The 22504-nt window shown below is 47.3% G+C and overlaps 7 protein-coding genes across 7 annotated transcripts; 3 read left to right on the top strand and 4 right to left on the bottom strand.

Moving 5' to 3' along the window:
* Positions 1–1544: 1544 nt before the first annotated feature.
* HD556DRAFT_1440969 (uncharacterized protein) lies at positions 1545–3042 on the top strand (the record flags this gene model as incomplete). The annotated part of the gene is made up of 9 exons (XM_041306196.1): positions 1545–1625; positions 1685–1757; positions 1809–2046; positions 2102–2169; positions 2220–2302; positions 2357–2407; positions 2460–2633; positions 2690–2881; positions 2938–3042. 9 exons carry the CDS (start codon positions 1545–1547, stop codon positions 3040–3042), a joined length of 1065 nt encoding a protein of 354 aa, XP_041162515.1.
* A 46-nt stretch (positions 3043–3088) lies between these two features.
* Positions 3089–5007, bottom strand: HD556DRAFT_1356437 (NAP-domain-containing protein). Its single transcript, XM_041302496.1, has 5 exons — positions 4548–5007; positions 3993–4482; positions 3769–3944; positions 3590–3712; positions 3089–3537 (listed from the first exon to the last, which is right to left on the bottom strand). Exons 1-5 carry the CDS (start codon positions 4998–5000, stop codon positions 3433–3435), a joined length of 1347 nt encoding a protein of 448 aa, XP_041162516.1. The 5' UTR covers positions 5001–5007; the 3' UTR covers positions 3089–3432.
* A 2782-nt stretch (positions 5008–7789) lies between these two features.
* HD556DRAFT_1356444 (Gpr1 family protein) lies at positions 7790–9220 on the bottom strand. Its single transcript, XM_041302497.1, has 4 exons — positions 9049–9220; positions 8823–8995; positions 8416–8569; positions 7790–8358 (listed from the first exon to the last, which is right to left on the bottom strand). The coding sequence occupies exons 1-4, from the start codon at positions 9147–9149 to the stop codon at positions 8118–8120; spliced, it is 669 nt and encodes a 222-aa protein (XP_041162517.1). The 5' UTR covers positions 9150–9220; the 3' UTR covers positions 7790–8117.
* Positions 9221–10407: 1187 nt separating this feature from the next.
* HD556DRAFT_253987 (auxin efflux carrier) lies at positions 10408–12650 on the bottom strand. The gene is made up of 8 exons (XM_041310037.1): positions 12462–12650; positions 12314–12401; positions 12192–12264; positions 12001–12141; positions 11842–11945; positions 10909–11792; positions 10820–10853; positions 10408–10766 (listed from the first exon to the last, which is right to left on the bottom strand). The coding sequence occupies exons 1-8, from the start codon at positions 12518–12520 to the stop codon at positions 10632–10634; spliced, it is 1518 nt and encodes a 505-aa protein (XP_041162518.1). The 5' UTR covers positions 12521–12650; the 3' UTR covers positions 10408–10631.
* Positions 12651–14086: 1436 nt separating this feature from the next.
* Positions 14087–17822, top strand: HD556DRAFT_1465398 (uncharacterized protein; the record flags this gene model as incomplete). Its single annotated transcript, XM_041308345.1, has 14 exons — positions 14087–14326; positions 14385–14456; positions 14515–14589; positions 14649–15064; positions 15122–15340; positions 15391–15573; positions 15629–15825; positions 15878–16082; positions 16137–16297; positions 16367–16463; positions 16523–16702; positions 16756–16953; positions 17001–17327; positions 17391–17822. The coding sequence occupies exons 1-14, from the start codon at positions 14146–14148 to the stop codon at positions 17820–17822; spliced, it is 2943 nt and encodes a 980-aa protein (XP_041162519.1). The 5' UTR covers positions 14087–14145.
* Positions 17823–19715: 1893 nt separating this feature from the next.
* On the bottom strand, positions 19716–20198 carry HD556DRAFT_1306561 (uncharacterized protein; the record flags this gene model as incomplete). The annotated part of the gene is made up of 1 exon (XM_041299928.1): positions 19716–20198. One exon carries the CDS (start codon positions 20196–20198, stop codon positions 19716–19718), a length of 483 nt encoding a protein of 160 aa, XP_041162520.1.
* A 1461-nt stretch (positions 20199–21659) lies between these two features.
* On the top strand, positions 21660–22401 carry HD556DRAFT_1203583 (uncharacterized protein; the record flags this gene model as incomplete). The annotated part of the gene is made up of 3 exons (XM_041296421.1): positions 21660–21890; positions 21941–22069; positions 22123–22401. Coding segments are annotated over 3 exons (639 nt in total), but the record flags the coding sequence as incomplete, so codon positions are not given.
* Positions 22402–22504: the final 103 nt, after the last annotated feature.

Consider the following 22504-nt stretch of genomic DNA (forward strand, 5'->3'; position numbering starts at 1 on the left):
CACTCAGCTGAATTGACCCAATTGTAACGCTGTTGAATATTCTCGACCTCGAGCACTGGTCCATGAGTCAACTTCCCTACTTCAATAAATCTTCGATCCGTTCGTTCGACTTCCTTGTATTTCCCGCAGTTCCATGGCGCCCACCCGTGACCCAATGATTAGCGTCTGAAGTCAATACAGTAGTCATGGTCGCAGCCATCACAGCTCCCTTTACAAACACGACGATATCCAGTTATTCCATAGCATACCCCAATGACCCTCTACTTCCTCGGAGACAAGGAACAGTGTCGACGAACTTAGTGACTTTGAACCAACACTGTTACAAGTTCCTCTTCCTCACGATTTCTGCCTTGGCCACATCCTGAGCGGGAGCGCCCCAACTCAACACCGTCTGCTTCCTGTAGGCATTTTCAGTCTCCACGCACGGTGTATTCTGATCCAACCTGTAGGCGTGCTCATCATACCACTTCATTCGGTCGAGGCTCTGTTTGCAGAATTGTACTTATTTGCGTCGAAAAATAAAACAGGATCTAGATGGGCCTGCGTGAGCTTGAGCCAAACACTCGCCTCAAAATCACACACCTTCGATATCCAATGTTGCCACAGCATATCAATATCTTGATCACAGATGCCCCCGGTACATAAGATCGAATGATGCTTCCTCACCAAGTCCTAACTGAGGAGAGGCAATCCAGGCTCCAACCAAGCTCCGACCAGTGATGTGCATGCAAATATTGACCTTTGTACCATATGTTCTCTCAGGTTAAAGTTATGTAAAGGTAGCAACATTTTGATCGTGATAAAATTATCGTCACTCACATTCCGGCTCATCCATTCTCCCAGGCCCAGTGCTCGGTACCGAATTTTGTAGTGTCTAGGTTGAGACAAGCGAAAGACCCCTTGCATAGACTTGAACGAAACCCATGGAGTGTGTCATTCTTGGGATTTGAGGGTCAAGGACAGCAGTGGATAGTGGTCAGGGTCCATTTCCCAAGTGAGTATCGTGACCACTCCACCAACTCTGAGCCAATATGCCACATGATACATGGCGCAACGCCTCTTGTGATTAGGGCATTGATGTGCACACATGATCAGTCCAGTTGACTCGGAATGCATCTATCCGGCCCGTCTTCGACTGGGCGTCCTAAACATATAGAGACAATCAGCTTCCGGCCAGTGGCGCATCATATCCACACATCATGCTGACCGGGACACTAGTGCATTCCTTGCGTGCTTCGATAACTTCATAATCAGCGGGTCGTAGCGTCACTTTGCGTCATTCGCTCCCCATAGCTCGCCTGGACCTGTTATCTCGTCAAGCGGCAACTTCTGACCGACCTCCTATCACATTGCCTGTTATTATTGTCGTGCACCCCATAATATCCATTGCAGCAGTCAATGAGCCATTTGGCTTTGAGATTGCATGCTCATGCAATGTCAACGACAGGTATCAGAGTCCCACACCTCCAGCGCCATACAACATATAAAGGAAGTGTCCCAGTTCTTTGGGTATTGTCCATACTCCATCGACACAATCAGTTGTAATGGCGCCTTCAGTTTCTGATGTCGTACCCTCCATCGCAGACGCCGTTGACGATCTCAAGTTAACGGTCACAAAGCAGGATGTATGTTTCCCATGTATTATAGCCCTCGATTGTGTCCCGACAATATTGTCCGTTTACAGAATGGCCCTTCATACCCATTCTACTACCCCTATTATGACCCGGAAGAGAAGTTCCCTCCAACGCAAGTCTACCGTATGTGAACGTCGTCAGTCGAAGGAGGGCTAGAACTGACATCAAAGATAGAGCACACGGATCCCGGCGCTAAGGCGGACCGTGCAAAGCCACACCTGTTAACGCCCGAGACAAATGTCAGCCATATAAGCCCCTTTATTGGGACCGAGATCTCCGGTGTGCAGATCTCCCAACTGAGCGAGGACGGTCTCAATGAGCTCGCTCTGTACGCCGCGGAGAGGAAGGTCCTTATCTTCCGCAATCAAGACTTCAAGGATATAGGACCTGATAGGCAGATTGAGATTGCCAAGTGCGGTATTTTGTGTTTGAAACGGGTATGTGTACTCATGATATTGGTTTGCTAGGCACTTTGGACGAATTCAGAGGCATCCGACCTCAGGCAATGTCAAGGGATACCCAGAGTTCCACGTCGGTGAGGCTGCTTATCGCCACGGCTCTCTCCTATTCTCACCTTGGCTATAGTTTATCGGGGTACTGAACACGACATGCTGAAGGAGGTCATACCTGACGAACGCATCAACCGCACGCAATGGCACTCTGACGTTGTCAGTACAACCTCCTTTGCTGTAGCTTACCCCTTTTCTAAAGTCCCCATATAGTCTTACGAGAAACAACCCGCCGGAACCACGTTCTTCTTCGTTCTGGACCAGGTATATCTCCCCCCTATCATTGCTATCTGTGCCATACCTAATTTTAGCACAGCCAGAAGTCGGTGGTGACACGTTATTTGGATCTCAGGTAGAGGCATACAACCGTCTTTCCCCCGAGTTCAAGAAACGCCTTGAAGGCTTGCGCGCCGTGCACAGCGCCTTCGAACAAGCAGAGTCCTCCCGCAGGCGTGGTGGGGTCGTCCGTCGGGAACCTATCCTGACTGAGGTAGATTACATCTCTCACCTTTCAATCTCACACATGTTGATCTCCTCGTCGTGAAGCATCCTCTCGTTCGCCGGCACCCTGTGACCGGGGAGAAAGCACTCTACGTGAACCAGGGCTTCACGCGCCGCATTGTCGGCTACAAGACGGAGGAATCTGAGTACCTCCTGAGATTCTTGTTCGACCACATTGCGAAGGGCGCGGACTTCCAGATTCGTGCGAGGTATGAGCCTGGCACTGTTGTTGTCTGGGTGGGTGGATTGCGTTTCTTTCCCGTGACTAGTTGCTAAACTTATCCCGTCTGCAGGACAACCGAGTCACTGTTCACTCTGCAACTGGAGACTTCAATCCTGGGGATAGGAGGCACGCAGTTCGCCTCACCCCCCAGGCGGAGGTTCCAACTGACGTATAACCAAATGAGTATCTACATACGGGCACAATGAACCTGAATTTTTGAGTGTATTTTATGAAAAAAAAATATACAGCGGTCCTAAGTAGTACATCGCAAACAAAGAGGAAGCCCCTAGGACATCCATTCGTCACGTTCCATTATGCTAGGTGCAAACTGAAGCAAACACGTAAGACCTTTATATACAACACCCTGATTAATTAGGGCTAGTAGAAAAGATTCGAGCAACGACTGAAAACTAGTTCTGCGTCAGAAAAAAATGAGAGTTGCACAGCAAGGTGTGTTTACATGTAAGAACAGGCAGGAGGAGATTGTATTAATTCATGTCAACAATGCAACGACAGAAAATTTTAGAGGGTGGTGTCAAATCGTAGAGATGGGATGGATGTTCGCCTACTGCTGCTTGCACTCTTCGGGGTTGACAGCACCAGCACTCGAGCCGCCACGGCCTTTGGGAGGACCGCGACGTCTTGGCAACTCAACCTCAGAATCAGAGTCCTTGAAAGGGATGAGCCACAGTGGGTGACGTCCATAGGTAGCAGAATCATACCTCGTCATCGAACTGGCCGTCCTCGTCTTCATCATCCAGCTCGTCAAAGTCGTCTTCGTCTTCATCCATAACGTCGTATTCAAGGGCTTTGCCAGTGAAATAGTCAATGGCACGTGGGATGATCTAGAGCATTTATCATTAGTCAGCAATATTCCGATATGATTGCGGGGGTATCTAACCTTCTCCTTGAGGTCCTCGCCAATCTGGTAGTCCATCTCCAGTTTCTCCTCCAGTTCAACGAGGTCCTCGTCATCCATATCCTCACCCTCGTTTTCAGGTGGCACAGGTGGCAAGAAAAAGTTGAAAAACGAGTCGGTTGGGCGTGCTTTGCGAACCAGTCGCGTGCGATTTGTGTCTAAAGAAGATGATGAGACGCGTTCAATCAGAACACAAATGATCGTACTCTTGTTCCGTTGTTTTTTGATCTCAAACTCCTTCGTCAAGTCTTTTTCCTCTTTCCACTTAATCTCCGTGCCGATCGCGTGATCGTACACGAAGTCACCAGTATAGCCTACCTCTTCCTGATAGAGGTAAGTCTTATCAAGAACGTCATTCTCGAAGTAATCATTTGGGCTGAAGATAAAGCTGATCTTGAATCCGGGTTTTGGTGAGTCACTTGGAAGGTACGATAACCGAATGTCAGTGAGGTTCTTGAGTGCACTAGCGTCTCGTTCTGTGATGATCTCCGAGAGTCCAACATGATTGCGAAGTGCGGTAAGCCAAAACTCTGGGATAGCTGCTGGTGCGCCTTCATCACTGGGAAGTGGCGTGTATAATGGATCATCCTTCAAAGAAGCTTGACTGCCAGCTTCGATCTCCTCGGCAGTAGCTTGAGCAGCACCCGAGATAATCGCGTTTCTCCGCTCATATAGAGGTTGTTGAAGCTCGAGGTACTGATAGAAAGAAAGAATTTTTTTTAAATCAGACAGCAACACAAGTTAAGAAAATAATGACGGACCTTCTTCTCAAGTTCCAGGCATTCGCGCTTGTACTGATTCTGCAGCTCATTTTGCTTGACCTGAACCCCTTTCAAGGCTTCTACACTCTTCTTCACGTCGATGGGCAGACTCTCAATATACCCAGAGCTCTTTCCGACAAGATCTGCAAGACGACCTTGAACAAGACCCAACATCGCGGCCTGAGCACCAGCTATCTGAGCAGGATCTTCACTTTCATCTTCGGCTGGTTCATTATCTTCCGAGATGTCGGGGACTGTTGGACGCGAAAGACCAGCAGCGATTGGAGCGTGCGTCAAGGGCGTGTTCTGTGGAGTCGGTGCTGTAATATCACCATGAGCAATGGGCACGTTAGAGGACATGATGGACAGATAGAAAAGAGATGGCCCGCAAATTTGTTGTCGAAAATCAGGAAACAAGCGCGCAAATGTAAAGCAAGCGGAGTTTCGGTCCATGCCGGTCGCGTCTCACAAGCATGCCAGCTCCTTCAGGTTACTGCCAACTCAAGGCATGGCATTGACGGCGTTGGCTGGTGAGGTGACATGTCAGGGGCCTTTGAGTTCTCGGGTATGATCTGCGCTATGTATTAGAACACGCTACTTACACCATATGCAGCCGATATAGACCAATCTATGCCTCGTTTCTTGCTTGATCCAGCCATCATGGCTGGTTTTTGAGGGCAGTTTGCCATGGATGGCAATCATAGTCACGGCGATTAGGTCACAAGGTGCCACCGAGCGAATGTCGCGAGGATGTATAGCCTGCACCGTTTGGGTACCCTCCACCCTCCGTGTTCGCATGGTTCGGCTACCAAGACTCCACACACCACCATTAGCATCAACTTCTGCCAACAATCGAGACCATGGCAGATTTGAGTCCTGTGTCCATGGTCTGAAAGACTTTGAATTCAAGAGTATCGGATTGGTCCGATGTTTTGTGAGCCGCCAGAACCAACCAAGAAGCGGTAAAGTGTTAGTTTCTCGGCCACCCGCGATGAAAATTCATGACTCAATCTATCTCGTGGCGTACGTATAACAACTTATTATTCTTCCAATTACCCGCATCCACTGACACTGGTATTTAGTAATCCTTATCCGCCAAGGGATGCCATTACGACCTTGTTTCCATCCTTTGAATGAATACCCCGTTGATTAATTGGTCATGAGTGCTATATTCAGTACATCATCTACCTGAAGGCGTCGCAAGATCTTTGGATATCCTCTCCGTCTTCACGTCACGACGTAACCCCCCAAGATATAGTACCTCGCATATATATGGGTAATGGCCTCCCCTTCGCTGCAGTTGCTCGGATTAGTTTTTGGCTACTGTTGCCAGAAGTGCCATAGTACATCTGCCGCAATCTAGATCAATCCTTTGCGTGGCGTGTGCCTTGGAGAGTATGGTGAGCACTGAGATTAAAGAACCTATTGGCTAGCTGTAGTGGCTTCTCTCACCGCCACCGTGTGCGGCACGCTTTCCCTCCATAAGCTGGCCAGTCGTATTACGTCACTTTTTTTCTATCTCTGATTTCTATCAGAAGTTAGAACGAATCCACCAGGGCTTGCTACATATCGCATTCATTCACATCATCCCTTCTTCTACCAGCCTGCCATGAGGCTCCAGTTGACTCATTCCCGCTCATACGATCGTCCAATCAATCCGCCGAGATCGATGGTAACTTATCGGATCGCCCATACGAGTTATTTTTTTTCAAGTGGCGTATGAATTTTTCCCGAAGACGTCGCAACCAAGAATTGACGATGAAGTATCTTGGCAGTTGTTCAAAGGTCACCGTGGTCGACCTTACACAATGTAACACAATCCATCCTGGCCGGGACCGATGTGACCAGGGTCGTGTCCACCTTTTTCGGAGCTCAAGCCCTTCGTCAAGACAATATTCTTGACTGAGGGCTTAAGCCCCGGGCCCGTTTTGATAATCGATTAAGCTCTCTACAGATTCGCATGGTGAGGCCCCGTCAAAGCACTCCTGCAATTCTAGTGACATGTTCCCTTTACGAACAGCTTTTGGTCGATTCGCTACGTGCAAGCAGATTCAAAATTCTGCTTTCCTCCGCTGTACATCAAGTCAAGACGAGCAACGCCAACGACTTTCTAGGCTTTCTCATGGTGCGCGTCGCGAGCTCCATTCCGATTCTGTCTTGGAGGCACCAACAGTCAGGTCAGATATATCTATTCATGTCATACCATCGCTTGGGTCACTCATAAGGCACTAGTCGCGTAGGCGACATTTTTAGGCCTCAGCGCTGAACCTGTCGTCATCGCAAACTTGACGCCCGAAATAGAACGTTAGCGTTCCTTCGCGCAAGTTTATGCAGTCTGCTTCTATCGTATCGGCAAATTGCTTCTAACACCCCTAAGAACAGGTAACGTACGCATCTCGGAGCCGTACCCTGGGTACGCAGATGAATGTTTTTCTTGGCAGGGGCAACCGTGCAATTTGACTTCTTCAACTCGAACTCACGCACCATCCCCGGGGCTGATGTTGGAAACCGGATATTCTGTCCCACGCGGTCCCGGGTCTTGGATAGCACCCATATTATACCCATAAATTCAAGCAGTCGGCGTTCACACAGTAACATCCCCACCCCCAACGTGTCCTCCACGATTGTGGGGGGGACAACCAATCAACTTTCCTGATCGTCGGATTCACTGTACACGACACATCGCCTCCGTGTACACAGGCAGGACTCACTATCTTCCACCCCTGTCTTGCCGAAGTGAAATGGTGGTGATTGGATGACTTTGACATGATGCCGCTACGCTGGAAATGGTTTCATTCGCGTCGCCCAGCGAATCACGTACGTCGTATACTGCTAGTACTAGTCTGACGCATCGGAATATTTTTTTCTAGTCGTACTGATACATTATCGGACCGATGCACTAGCCAAGATAAGACCGAGTACATGGGGATAAAGAAACTTGCTAACCCCGTCACGTCTTCGATTGCGGACCACGCTTTCGAAAAAAAAATCAGGGAGTAAAGCGATGTTTTTGGCTGTCTTCCCTGAACTGCTTGTATTCCTCACACTGATTGAAAATACTTCTCATCAAGAACCGTGGCTCAAATTCAAACTGGGTGACCCTGGAACCTGGGAGTGCGATATTTATAACCATGATCCCAAAGCATCCGAGAAGCACGTATGAGGAGCTTCTAAATTTACGTACATATGGGCGTTGGTCCTTAATATTTTAATTTCAAGGCTCATCCAGGGTTGGAAAAACTCATCCGATACTTGCAAGTGCGCGATTCCATCGCAATTGTTCAATCGCCGCTGCGAATGATTAAATATGGTAAAAAATGGTTGAAAGGCGGACACAAGGGAATCCAAAGCCAAAGGAGTGATCTATACAGGTTGAGGACCGTAAGGAATAGTATTGCGAAATGGGTTGTCAGATTGGAGGGTGGTATCGCAGGGTATGAAAGGACAATACGTAGGTGGGGTGGAGTGATCGAATGCTAACTATTTTTGAGGGAAAGACGCGAAGATAGGTGTCCACGATGCAAGATGTTCAGTAACTATCTATCCCACGCAGACTGATCAGTCCGGCGCTCAGTCCACGCGTCCTTGCTTGATAATTCCCATAGGAAGGCCAAACCAGCTCTCTCCCTTGACTAGCAACTCGGAAAGACCGCAGTAGTATGCAATCATTGCGGTAAGGATGCCGAATCCGCCACCAGCCTTTGTGATGTTGAGCTTGGCTGTCCAGGCACCCGCCGCGAGGAGTATAAAGGTGATACACAAGAAGAAGAGGAGCGCAATGAAGCTGATGTTACGGCGTAGCGCTCCGATCCTAAAAATTAGAAACGCATTAGAAGTTGTATAGAACCCAAAAGAAAGCGCGACGCACAGGAGTAAGAAGGTGACCATAAACCATGTGATCAGGTAAATGCCGACTGCCTGATTAAGTTCGTCAACATTGTCCCCGTATGCGGCGATAATTCCAGAGTTGGGTAGGTAGATAGTGGCGAATGACATCCAGAACGCGCCATAGGATGTGAAAGCTGAGCAACAAAATAGTCAGCATTATATTCATCACTTGATGGAATCAGTGAAATAAGTAATGTCAATGAAGCGGGAGCGTTGTTGCAGAATGTTTTCCCTGGCACCGCATTGGTACCGAATAACTCGAGTACAAATAGGCAAGTTCCGATCCAGATCACATGACTAGGGCGATCGCGTTGCCGGGGAGGACAACACGTCCTTAATGTGTGACAACCATGGCAGGAAAAGACACCAATGTCAAAAGTGACTAACCTGTTGCACCAAATACATTGCCGCGCGGAAACTCCCACATACCAGCGAGAAGCTGAGCAAGACCACCACAGAAACAGGCCATACCGACGACTACATTGGGGGCTACAACTCCACGCGCGTTGAGGTTGTAGAGAGAGAGAATGAAAGTCGTGGATGCGAAGGAGAAGAGACCGCTGATATAACGAGTTCAGAACGCCGGCGGGCGCGACAAACACGACGAACTTACAGTGCACCTGGGTTGGCGATACGGGTTGGGGGAGGGGCACTGGGCTTTGTCTGCCTGTCATACATCTGGTGGGTGGAGTTAGCCTTCTCGACGTCAGACATGTTGATGAAGAATGAGCGGACTGAGAAAGTGGGCGGTAGAGAGAAGATGACCAACGCGGACGAGGTTGAGATTGAACATTGAACCCTGCTATTTATCCGGCGGGAGTATAGAGCCCGAAAAAGAAAACTGATCTAATTGTGTAATCAAATTCAAATGGGCGGCTATTCTGCAGAGTACTAGATCCGCTTCTAAGCTAATAACGGACTCCATGTACATAACCGCATCACTCCACGCCACTTTTCAAGGTTTTGGTGGGCTTTATATTTTAATCTTTGCACCCATCGATGGCCGCCGAGTGGTCTAAAAGACCTGCCCAAGTCGGAAATACTTGGCTTGACATTATAATTGTGATCACTGATACCCCGGATTCCAGATCACATGATCACGTAATCATATGTCCTATAGCTACTTGGGGCAAGACTCGACAATATTTTGTATTGAAGAGAGACAAAGTACCCTAGAAGCTGCATGGCGTTGAAGCGAATTACACTGGCAGGTGTTCGGTCTAGGCTTATTACCTGTGGTATACCCTTATGTACATGGTTCGGCCCATCAAGATTAGTGAGTCATGGTGCTATGACAACTTACAGAAGGGTTTATCATTTCGTGTTTCAGCTAGAAGCAATGACGACACATTGAATCTTTCTTCGACGAAGGCATTATACCGCAGTCCGCAGTGACCTACAGCGACGTCATGGGGAATAGACTCGCCCGCGGCATATCTGCAACTCACGTCACGCATTATTTTGCACATGTCATACTACAGGCCGGCCGGCATCGAGAAGACCGTCTTTGACACCTGCTTTTTACCGCTGGTCTAAAAGTGCCCTTTAAACGCTTGTGCAACCCGACAAACAAAGGGTCCCCTGTCAAGTTGTGACATTTGGCCGCGCCAAGTACCCCAGAATGGCAGGCTCGTTTGACGCTCATATACATATCGGTCACCGTAGCTGCGTCTGTCATGTCCATGTCATCCCTCGCAGCGCACGACCATTGTTCGACAATATCCTGGTATCATAGTGATGTACCACTGTCTTCATCATTGGCCGTGCTCACAATATTCAATGTTCCTCGTAGCAATACAAGTTCAGCGTTACTCGGCACACTCTACTTGGCAGGGCTAGCAATCCTTACCCTGGTCGTTAGCGTGACGGCTTTCTCATCACTGGCTCAGTGATGTCAGGATAGTCCACTTCCCCACTGACGGACAACGTATATAAAACCTGCAAGTCGAGTCCAGGATCCCCGAGAACCTCATCAGCCATGGTGCCGACTGCATTCGCCGGCGCAAACATATGACGGAGCATGCAATAAGCCACGTACAAGACAGCATATATGCTACATATCGAAAGCACGCTAAAGTCGTCCCATCTTCACCGTGACAGGTGCGCACGTCTAAAACGGCCGGCGAGAACGGCGGATTGGTGAGAGTACGCATCCACCAGGATATTCGTAGCTCCAGACATCCCTGCTTCAGGGCATCATCCAAACAGAATATCAAGCGTCAGAGTAATGAAGGCCGTCATCGATATAAACACGATGATGTACTGGGGTATCAGAAACGCTGCTAGATGCTCAGCATTACCCGTCCCAGAGTACACTTGAGTGAAGAACACCTGGTAAACGTTGCTCAATATCATGGCCAAGACCAAGAATAAACAAACACTACCAGCATGGACGCAGAGGGCAAACCCGACACGAGGCTAATGCCCAAGGTCAGGTCTCATCCAGCCTCAAACGTTCAAAAAGGGGACGTACAGGCAGACGAATCTGAGCACATTGTTGGAGGGATCTATCAGTCCGAAACGTGTGAATTGCTGGCAAATAAGAATGCCCAGCACGGGCATCACGACGAGTCTGCCAATAGCAACACTCCCGATGGCACAGAGAGGGAGAGAACTCCACTGGTTTCGCGGGATGCTAAGTCTGGCGAGAGCAGACCCAAGGAGAATCAAACCCATCGGTACTGATGCGCTACCCAGAAAGGTGGACGTCTTCATGATAAAAGCGAGTGGAGGTTGACCATCAGGCGCTGAAGGTATATGGGTGCCTGGAACGCCTGCAACAAAAAGCGCCTTCAAAGGAGGAATGATGGCGATGGTGAATGAGAAGATGATCGACAAAGATGGAGGAGTCATGGCGGATCGCAAAAATCTCCATGTCAGACCGATAATCTTTTTAAACCAATGAACTTGCGTCACCGCGACGTGCCCAGCGAGCGAGTCAGGAAGATTAGTAGTAGTTGTAGAGACTTTCTGGGCTTCGTCAGTCAAAACCGGACCGGGCTGTATTGATGTAAACGAAGGAGAAGCAGGCAGTTCTTCATTCGTCAATGTCGATACTCCGATTTCTTCTTGTTCCGGTGGTTTATAACACGCGGTGACAGAGTCCTCATGCGTGGATGTCGCATGAGGAGGCTCTTTTTCCCCAGTACTATTCTGACCGACTTCGGTATGAAGTTCCCTGACAGGTGAATGGTTAAACAGAAAGATCCGCCTGAGGCAGACAAATCCAACAGTAAGTCTCGACAATATCTTCGAGTGTTTGGCCCTCAGCTTCTCCTTGACTCGATCATTGTCCAAGTCAGGACCATCGAAATCCATCATAATCAACCGGTATCCGCCAAGAGGAAATATCGTGACCTACGAACGTTGTAGTGAATGGAGGTAACTGCATAACCGATATACTCACGGACCATACCAGCATAAAAACAGCGATATAGCCCACCGCCAGGTTCGCATCATCAGTTCCCTTGAAAGGAGCTGACGCCATTACGCTCATGGTCACAGAGATAGCTATACAAACAAGTATCAGACAGAATGTACGGCAAACGGGGTTCAGCGAGCTTACGTATATCACTGACGTTTGCCCATCCTCCAGCCATTAGAATTCCATGCCGGAATCTGTGAGGAACCCAAAAGAGTTGCTTGATGATCCACGACAGAGTTATACCGATCAGCATATATATCACCGCAATAATGACAAGAGGGCCTAGAAACAACTTCGGTCAAAAAAGACGTAAAAAAAGCACAGAGTCGCACCGAGTTCGGCAATGTTGGATGAGTGGAACGATGGTATGATCGTCGAGAACATCAGGCTTGGAATTGTAATATTCTACTGTCGATCAGTCGTGCATCCTCACCTCAAATCGAAAAAATCTTACCATGATGACTTGCCCCATCCCAAGAGATGCCATGGCGGGTAACAAGCCTACCTTTGTGATTCCGAATCCGCATGCTACGCACAAGAACCTGAAGGAACGACAACGAGCGTGAAAAAAAGCGCAAGGGCAACTTGAAAAGAATCCTTACATGCGTATGAGCGGTTGGACAGAAATCCAAAGCAAGTTACCGAAGGCGATGCTGCCCATGTTCGGATGAGTCGTGAGTCGTGATATAACCTCAACGAGTCGAAGGAGCCTGCTCAGAGACAGCCCGTTTTGGATTCAGATGGGGGAATGAAAAGGAGAATTCGATCTTTCTTTTAACCACGGAAAACACGATGCTTAAATGCAAGTGCGGCAGCAAGTGCTTCCTTGTCTTTGCTGGCAGTAATACTGGGTAAGATGCCATGACCGGACTTTGGGTTCGCAGCCTGAGAAGCGGTCCACCGGTCCGCTCGTATCTTCGTGTCATGTCGACGAGCGAAGTCGATAGCATGGCTTTAATTTAAATCCGTATCCAGTGCCACTGATGAGCTGTACGAATGAAAACCCTGGGCAAGGGCCAATATATCTTGACAAAGTGCTACTGCAATTCAGTCCTGAATCAAATTTCGAACCCGAATTCTTGCGAAATGAAGTGCCGTTCGATTGGAGGTTCGACACGGGACGCAGGGCCAGACCACATCTGGGTTGATCATTCAAGTTGTATCTGATGGCCGTCCGGACCAATCCGAACCATTCTCGCATTGAAAGCTTATCAGTCGATGCTTTTGTTCTGTGAGCACTGAGAATCAGTAATCGCCATAATAAAACTAACAATAGGTCACCTTTTGACATTATCAAATTCGAAATCGAATGCTCGGCGTCGGTGAGACCGCTGCTGCAGTCGAGTCAACTGTGTGGTAGAGCCAGCTCGAGAGTATCATGGTGATGTACCGGTGAGTCACTTGCCAATGAACTCATTTACGTAGGAGCAATGCTGACGCTGTAAAATGGGCGTAGCAGATGAGACAGTGTGAGATAGATGGCGAAAATGGAAGTAGAAGGCAGCTAATTGTAAACTCAGACCATGAGCCAAACTGCGATCGCGACAGCATTGCAACTTATGCAAGCTCAACAGAAAGCTGCCCGGGACGGGTCGAGTATTTGTGCGTTTCAATTTCAGTAAGCAGAAATGATGCCAGGTCACAGAACGAAACGGTTGCTCTTTGCCATCGGCAGCAGCACGCAAATAACATTTCCAAATTGCAAAAGAGTGGAGCGCAAATCGTGGCAAGATACGGAGACGGTTCAACATCAGTGATTCACGTGGGAGAACTCACATATATCATGGTCCGGGGCACGAGTGCGCGTGCCCTTGTGAGCTACACACCCAACACAGTACGAACCCAGCAATAACAATTGATCAGAAGCATACCAATTAGTATACGGAGAATATAAAAACTGGTCGTCTTTCTACTCCATTCTCCGAGTCAGAGATCCCCCTCAGAAAATTCCATACTATCACCTTGCAAAAAATGCGTTTCTCCTTCTTCTCAATTGTTGTTTTGACAGAATCTACGTCTGGTAGTGCAGCGGATGGACTTGCACAAAAGATATAGATTACTGCCCAAACATTGTGCACAGGACGTGAGTATGTCGGAGATTTTTCCCGAGCATTGTAATGCTCCCGCATTTTAATGTGCCTCGTGGTTATTTTAACCATCATTATGACTGGAATTACGTCGAGATTACGACGTATAGACTGAGTTTCAATGACCTTACGTCGTACGATAAGCATGGTATGTGTAACGCTCTCCTTCCTCTACATCCACCACCCGCGATAGACCTCAATGCCCAAGACGCTGCCGACAAAGCGGCAGCGAGCATCTGAGAGTACCCACTGCAATATTTGTGGTTTAGAAATTCGAACTCGAGGATTAGCTTCTCACTTAAAGAAGTGTGAAAAGCAAGATCGGGAACGGTGGGAGGACGAACAACTTGCTGATATAGTTCGGATTGCTGAGCAAAAGGGTAAGCCACCAGATGTTCTAAAGTACTAACAGTTATCTATTTTGATATAATGGTACAGAACATCGCAAGGAGCATCGAAGGCTCCGCAAACAACAGAAAACTCTTCAGAACGCGCACACTGGATCTGCGAGTGAGTACACCACTTCCAGTCTAAGTGATCTTCTTTTTGTTCTGATATAACTACGTAGTAAACCCTGTTGCGATCTGGGCAGCACAAGATGAAGGCGGTGTGGTAGAAAACGAGGGTATAGAGAACGAAATTGGTATCATTTCCTCATTCTTTGAATTCGTCGTATTACTGATTACATTCTATCTACATCAGATATGCAAGGGTCGTCGCCGCATAGACGCGAATCAATTGACTTTGACCCTCCTGCGTTTTCCGATGTCCCTGACCTCAATCATCCCAACGAGCCCCCTTATGAACTCGACGACATTAAAGTCGAGTACCATCCGCACAGCAAACAACCTTCGACTATACATCACTTTTCCGAATTTTCCCGTGGTCGCCCTTCAGAGGCTCAGGTACCTCGTAACAACTCACCTTGGGAGCCCTTCCGGACGCGACTGGACTTCGAAGTCGCAGAGATCGCACTTGAAGCTGCGCTGACCAAAGAGCAGACAAACCGATTGCTTGACCTCGTTCATCGATCTGCCAGCGGCACAGACACATTTACGTTGCAGAGTCATGACGAGGTTCGCTCGCTATGGGAAATGGCTTCGCAGCGTTATACACCGGTGATTGTTTTCATTTTGTGTATTTCTCAGCGCTGATTAATACTTAGTGTACACTAGTTTCAAAAGGATATAGTATCTGTTGAGCACCACGATGAGACACATGAGTTTGAAATGCACTATCGCCCCCTCTGGGACTGGGCGCTTGATCTATTGCGAGACAGACGTCTCGCATACCACTTTGTATTTGATGCACAACGTCTTTCCAAATTTAATGGAGAACAATTTGTCCGCTTCATAGATGAACCATGGACTGCCGATGCCTTCTGGAATGCACAGGTATGTCTTGTAGGATCTTCTTAGTCTATCGTGTTTCATCTCTGTTGTAGTCTCAACTTCCGCCGGACGCAAAGCCACTCGCATTCATTCTATATGCTGACAAAAACAAACTATCTTCTTTTGGGACTGCCAAGGGCTATCCGATTATCGCCCGTATCGCGAACCTTCCCGTTCACATTCGTAACAGCAACACAGCCCTAGGAGGAGGTCGTGTTGTTGGCTGGTTGCCGATTGTTAGTATCTAACAATAAGTGTTGCTACTAGTGTCGTTACTGACTATTTTACTAGGTCGCCGAGGATCAAAAACATACCAGAAAGAAGAGTTTTGTAGACTTCAAAAATGCGGTGTGGCATAAGTCGTTCTACCAACTCCTCCAGTCAATTGAGCTGCATTCAAAAACCGGCTACTGGTTTGAATGTGGGGATCAGATTCGACGCTGTCTCTGGCCCTTGGTACTGATCCTAAGCGGGGATTATGAAGAACAGTAAGTACCAGTTAGTTTACTGCTCTACTACGAGGCTTATCTACTGTAACAGAAGTGTCATGGCATTGATTCGCGGTGTGAAAGGCAAATTTCCTTGCCCAATCTGTCTAGTGCCGCAGGATGAGCAGTCAGCCAATCGTGTCTTTGCTTTGCGCACGACTCACAATTCCCAACATGTCCTTCGCGCAGCAAGAGCAAAGCATACAGAAAGGGAACGGGAAGAGGATCTAAAGGCTTATTCACTCCGAAATGTCGAGGTATGTGTTGCTGTACTGCCGCTAACAGACTGGCTGATTTCGTTACATTAAAAGAATGTATTCTGGAAAATTTTTCTTCCAGATGTTCATCGTGCGCTTTCTGTTGACCGCCTGCATATGAATCATGAAGGGTTATGGGAGGACCACCTGTGGAAGGACATTCTCTTCTGGATTTCCGATCTTGGACGGGAAGCTGCTGTCAAACTCGATGCGAAGTATGTGATCTTATTTAAGTTCAACGTCGTTATGTGATTTCGTTGTGGTACTGACTACTGCCACTCTAGCTTTGATGCTATCCCACGATGGCCTAACCTCACGCACTTTAAAGCCGTCGTATCAGTCGATTTCAACGATGGCTCGTTTCACGAGGATATATCAAAGGTACGAGCGCAAACATTGAACGTGATTTATTTGGTACTAATATGAATTCTTAACTAAAGCTCATTCTCTTTACAGCACAAGATGTCCTATGCTATTCGCAGTCCAAGCTAGGATATCTACTTTTGCGCTGCGTCCGGTACTATATCGAGCTCGACATATATGCTTCGTTGGAAGTTCACACCGAGGAGACGATTGCGGCTGGAAGGGCATCCCTGGATAGGTTCTCAGAATTGATGGACGTGAGTTAATCGGATTGATCATTGAGTATATCCTCTGATTAACGTCTCGATAGGAATATATTACTGAGTCGGAACCTGAGATGAGCAAAAACTGGAACTTTCCAAAGAAGCACATGATCACGCACATATTCGACGACATCTTGGCTAAAGGCGCAACACGCAACTACAACACTAAGCCCAATGAGAAGATGCATGGCGCTTTACGAAAAATTTACCTTCGACGGACAAACTTCGAGGATGTAGCTCCTCAGGTTCGTCACATTACAATGAAGTCTAAATTTTACTGACATAGCTACAGATCCTACGCTATGACCATTGGCTTCTTACTTCAACAGCAATGTGCACTGAGCTCGATGAGCTCGATGAGCATGTTCGAATGGCTACCACTGACCCAGAGACAAACGAGCCTCTGGGTTTGGAACCGGATCCTGTCGCGCATGTGCACTTGGGTTCGAAGCAGGGCCAGCATTCTTTTTCAGACATCACATGCACACACGGCTCTGACAGAGCTTTCACCGACTTCAGAAAAAAGCTAAATGGCTTTCTTAATGTGTTCCTGCCGCAGAACGGTATTCCCTTGCCAGACGGTCCAGGAAGGGTCCTTCATCTCAAAGCCGAGGATCAGGTATGTCCTGCTATTGCTTTATTCGACCCTGCAATTGATCATTCTCAATGATATTTTTGATAGATTACGGAGTTCCGATTTCTGCGAGTGACTTACAAGTCCATGGTTGATTGGCGCATGCGTCAAGACTTACTTCGGTGCAACCCAACATTTTATGGATCGCCGAGGTTTGATTGTGTGATTGTGAAAACTGCCGGCAAACCATTTATTGCTCGCCTTGTGTACTTGTTCGGTTGCTCAATCGGTGATGCTGACCTTCATTTGGCCATTATCCATCCTTACAATGTTGGTATTGGTGTTCGTCAAAGGCGGGATGTTGATCTGGGCTTGTGGCGTGTACGTGCCACACCTCGTTCATCATCTGAGATCATTTCAGTCCAGTCAATTATCCGAGGTGCTGCGCTCGCCAAAGATCCGGAGACAGATGGAGATTACTTGGTTATTCACACTGTGGATACGGACATGTTCCTTCGTGTTAAGTCTCTTCAAGCGTAATTACATTTTTAAAGCATTCACGTTTGCATGATCCCCTTGAATTCAGCCTATTTCTGCCGCGATGTCTTCTTAGATAGATGATCTATAGATAAACACCTATAAAAACAAATATCTCCACGGTCAGTGATTCAGACAAATACCAATGACTGATAACGTGGTCGTTCGTGGGTGGCTAGTTGTATACTACCCAAAGTACGTCCAGCTAAAGATACTTCTGCAAGATTCAGTAATTACAATGGTCAATCCAATCTATGGACTTGACAGAAACAAACAAACAAACAAACAAATAATGGTCAGCCCGACAGTATGGCAGTAACCAAAGAAATAGAAAGTTCTCCCCCAAGCTTCCTTTCAACAACAGGGCCTCTTACCAAACTGTACTCCAAAAGGAATGGTGCGGAATTACAATGATCAACCCCCTCAGCACAAAACAGGTAGAATCAAAGGTCAAGACTAGTCCAATGCTTTATTGTAGAACTCTTAGCTCAATATTGAACCTGCTGTCAAGGAACTCACTTTGAGTATTCAAACAGACTCAGGAACGGATGTCCTTGGATTTACTACCAAGTCCCCTCTTCAACAGCTAAAGCCTAGCAGGCACAGAAAACCTTGGCTCAGTATCACTACTCAGATGAGTGAGGTCAAGCTTCACTATCAATCCCTTAAGTCTCCCCACTAAGCTACTCTGAGTCTTAGGTGGACGTAGAGACACCACAAATATTTTGGAATATGCCTTTTGGAAAGAGAACACCAAAGGCTGGTGAAAGTAAAACAAAAGAGAAAAGAAAAGAAAATAGAAAATAGAAAATTGAATAAAACTGTGGCTGTACCTTGCTTGCTGGTTGTTGCACACAGTGAGCTCGCAGCTAGTCGTTTAGTATGATGAGCTTGCAGTATTACTGTCTCTTGAGAATGTTCCTCTCAGTCTTGAACAGTTCTTGACACTGATGCTGACACTTATCACACCTTACTCACAACTTAATGTTAGATGGGCTGAAAACTCCCACTTGGTTGCTCCTTATTTTTTATTTCAAAACTGGGGTCATTATATACACAATAAATGTGGCTGTGCTACTAGTATATTCAAGAGTCATAAAGAGTCATAATGAGTCATATATTCAGGGTGAGTCATAGTGAGTCAGTTCAAAGTTATTTCTAGTCATAGTGAGTCATATATTCAGAGTGAGTCATAATGAGTCATTGGGTATTTTGCTAAGTCATCCTGGCTTGTTGCTAGTCAGGTGACCTATCCAACTCCTGATGACAAGTCCAGAAAGAGAGTAAGAAATGTCACATGATGTGAATCCTTTGTATGTCTGTCTTTTCTTTGCTTTGTTTGAAAAGTGAAAATGACGCGAGCCTAGTATTTAGGGTTTTACGAATGTTTTTCCAGGACAACATATGTGGGAAATATTTTTCACAGTCACCTGACATGCGTGGGAGTTTTGTCTGGGTCATCACCATGGCTGACTAAGCAAAACTCATTGCCGAATTAAATGTACTAAAATATTCAGTCCGCTTGCATGCAAACTCGTAAAAACGAAAAAAATTCCCTTAGCCTCAGTCTGACTTCAGATCATAGAGAAAATGATTTCATAGGGCATAGGGCTCATAGGAGAGTATCAGTCATCCATGCACCGAACCAGTTTGGTGCAGGTCAGCGATCGTCGACTTCATCTCCTTTAATCTCTTACCCAGCTTCTTTTCTAGTTTACCCTACATCCCCAGGGCATGTCTGCCCTTATTCATTCACAGTGTATTCCGCTTGGATCATACTCCCGGCAAGCAACACATCAAGATCATCCCACCCATTCTGCTCACTATGGCTGCTGTACATGGTCCCATACTACCTGCCCATCCCCTCATTTCGCAATGCTCAGATCCTTCTGCTCACTATGGCTGCTGTATATGACTGGGATCAGGCCTTTTTTCATTTTCGGTGTTCAAGTTCAACCACCCATCAGCATCGTCATCTCCAGGTATACCAAAACACGAGCCTGTACCGGTACCACTGTCCCCAGCCTCTCGTCTCCAGGTATACCAAAACATGAGCCTGTACCGGTACCACTGTCCCCAGCCTCGTCTCCAGGTATACCAAAACACGAGCCTGTACCGGTACCACTGTCCCCAGCCTCTCGTCTCCAGGTATACCAAAACACGAGCCTGTACCAGTACCACTGTCCCCAGCCTCTCGTCTCCAGGTATACCAAAACACGAGCCTGTACCGGTACTACTGTCCCCAGCCTCTGTCGTCTCCAGGTATACCAAAACACGAGCCTGTACCAGTACCACTGTCCCCAGCCTCTCGTCTCCAGGTATACCAAAACACGAGCCTGTACCGGTACCACTGTCCCCATGCCATTCTCTCCGATGCATTTGCCCTAATGCATGGTGACCACTTCTACACGCTGCGCACTCGTTGCACAAGATGACCGTATTCTTGGTGTATGTATGTACCTCCCTCCTCCACACAAGCCTCCAAATTTACATTTGCCTTGGTATGTACCCCGTTTTATCTATCCGCTCAGGTTCTGACAGCCATCAATGTCCTGCAGCTAACGCATCTGCCAGGCACCTAACCTCGAACTTGTCTTCAAACCAGCCTACAAACGCACTCTGTTTCCATCATTACGTCGAATCAATCGTTTGCAATACAAACATAAGTAATTTTAATTCATCGATGTCATCTGATCCGACCAAGACTCACAATGTGTGTTATTATACTCAGTAACGCGTAATACATGCATTGTGCTGCGGTAATTAGTCGTCTTTATCGTGTATCTGTTCAGTCTAACTTACTTCACCAACTTTAGGACACGGCCTCAATGGCCCATAACCCCATCGAATGACTGGACTTGACATCCAGGTAAGCATTAGCATCAAATCACACTGATATATGATTGATTGCATCAAGGCCTCACTTCTATCACATTTTGATATTCGGACGCGACTATGAAACACGCTGTTTCATGCACCCAACACAGTGAAATGTATAAAATATCGGCAAGAGTGTTGACTTGTCCTGTGAGCCCCGCTTTCAAGTCTCTTCTGTTTCGCATACTCTGAATCTGCTGTTCTATCACTGACAGATGTCTGACAAATCTGATTCGAACCTTTCAAGATCATCGGGGCATTCAGGCTTGTACCTAGACTCGGCAGATGAAGATGAAGATGACCAGCGTGTCGCTCCACCAGCCGATGGCGCTTCTGTGGAACATTACCAAAAGGTAGACTCCGTTTATCATGATCATTCCACTGACATTCTGACATATTTCATCTAGTATATCAAGCACCTTCAGCTTCAGCATGGAAAGCTGGAGCAGTGCAATGTAGCTCTGAATGAGAGTAACAATGTACTCAACGCGCACCAGCTGAAACGCTCTTGCAAGCGCCCTCTCAAGGCCCCATCTTCCAATACACTATCTTTGGCATCCCAGCCATCATCCAGTTTGTCTGCTGCATCGCCTACTACACCGTCTGCCACGTCTGCTACTTCGGCTACGTCAGCTTCGCATAAGGCCAGTGACATCGACAAGCTCATTCTTGGCTTGGCGAAGAAGTACGCGATAACTACGGAAATGTTCCTTCCCGACAAAGTCAATTTTCAGAGCGATTGTCCTGATCCTCCAGCTGATATCTCTAGTCCAAATTGCTATGCGAAGAAATCAACAGAGAAGGACGCACTCATAACGGAGCTCTACACGTCCATCGATTTCGTGTTACATCCTCGGATGCGAACAAACGCCTTCTATAATCAGGTTCGTACTAATTTTACCTTGTCGAAATCAATCCAGCTTATGAAGCCTCACGCAGTTTGGAACCGGAATGCAGCAAGCTCGATCGTCATTCATTAATGGGCTACGTTCGGTGGCAGGTAGCATATTCAACATGCCGAACGAGTATTTCATGTTGAAGTATGACCGTAAGTCTGTCCCGCAGGTCACAGACCTCATCGGATGGGAAGCAGGCAAGGGGAAGGTGTTCGATGTTTTCAAGGTGCCAATACTCTACCCCGATAATGTCATCAATGAGAAGAGAGTGTTCAAAAATTGGATGGTGCTCGCAAAGGTGAGGGCTCACCAGAAAGTGGCCATGGTTACTTAAATTTTGTTCTCAAGGTTGTCAAGGTTGCAGTCTGCGGCAAAATGTCGTTGTTTCCAAAGGCATGCGGTGGCCTGCCTCCCTATGCCAAAATTTGGCAGCTCACAAGCTGCACTCCAGGCCTAATTGCCTTCGGCGTCACATCAGTAAGGTTTCGTTACTTTAATATGCTCTGAGTAGGCTCTTATCATGCTAGTAGATCATTTTTATCCTGTCCCCTGATCAAGAATTCTCGGGCGATGGCATTGGAGCCATATCGTTGATCTCGTATCACTCTGTCTTCCGAACTGTCAAGAAATTCTTTGTTGTCAAATGGGGACACGAACACGTCAAGAATATTGTGCAGCAAATCAATGATTATATTTTTGACGGCGCTACCAAGACACAGCCAGATTGTACTTTGGACACCGCAGTAGAGGATATCACTGATTTGCTTGATCGTGTCATGGCCGCACTTGACACTGAAAGTGATTCAGACGGCGCATCATTGTATGACGCTGAACCTAGCGCCGAAACCGAGACGCGCTACAAATCCCCTCCCATTTCACTTCCCCCTACACCTGCAGTATCTCAGACTGTCC

This window comes from Suillus plorans (genome assembly GCF_016647745.1).
Source record: "Suillus plorans strain S12 chromosome Unknown HD556scaffold_16, whole genome shotgun sequence".
Classification (NCBI taxonomy): Eukaryota; Fungi; Basidiomycota; class Agaricomycetes; order Boletales; family Suillaceae; genus Suillus; species Suillus plorans.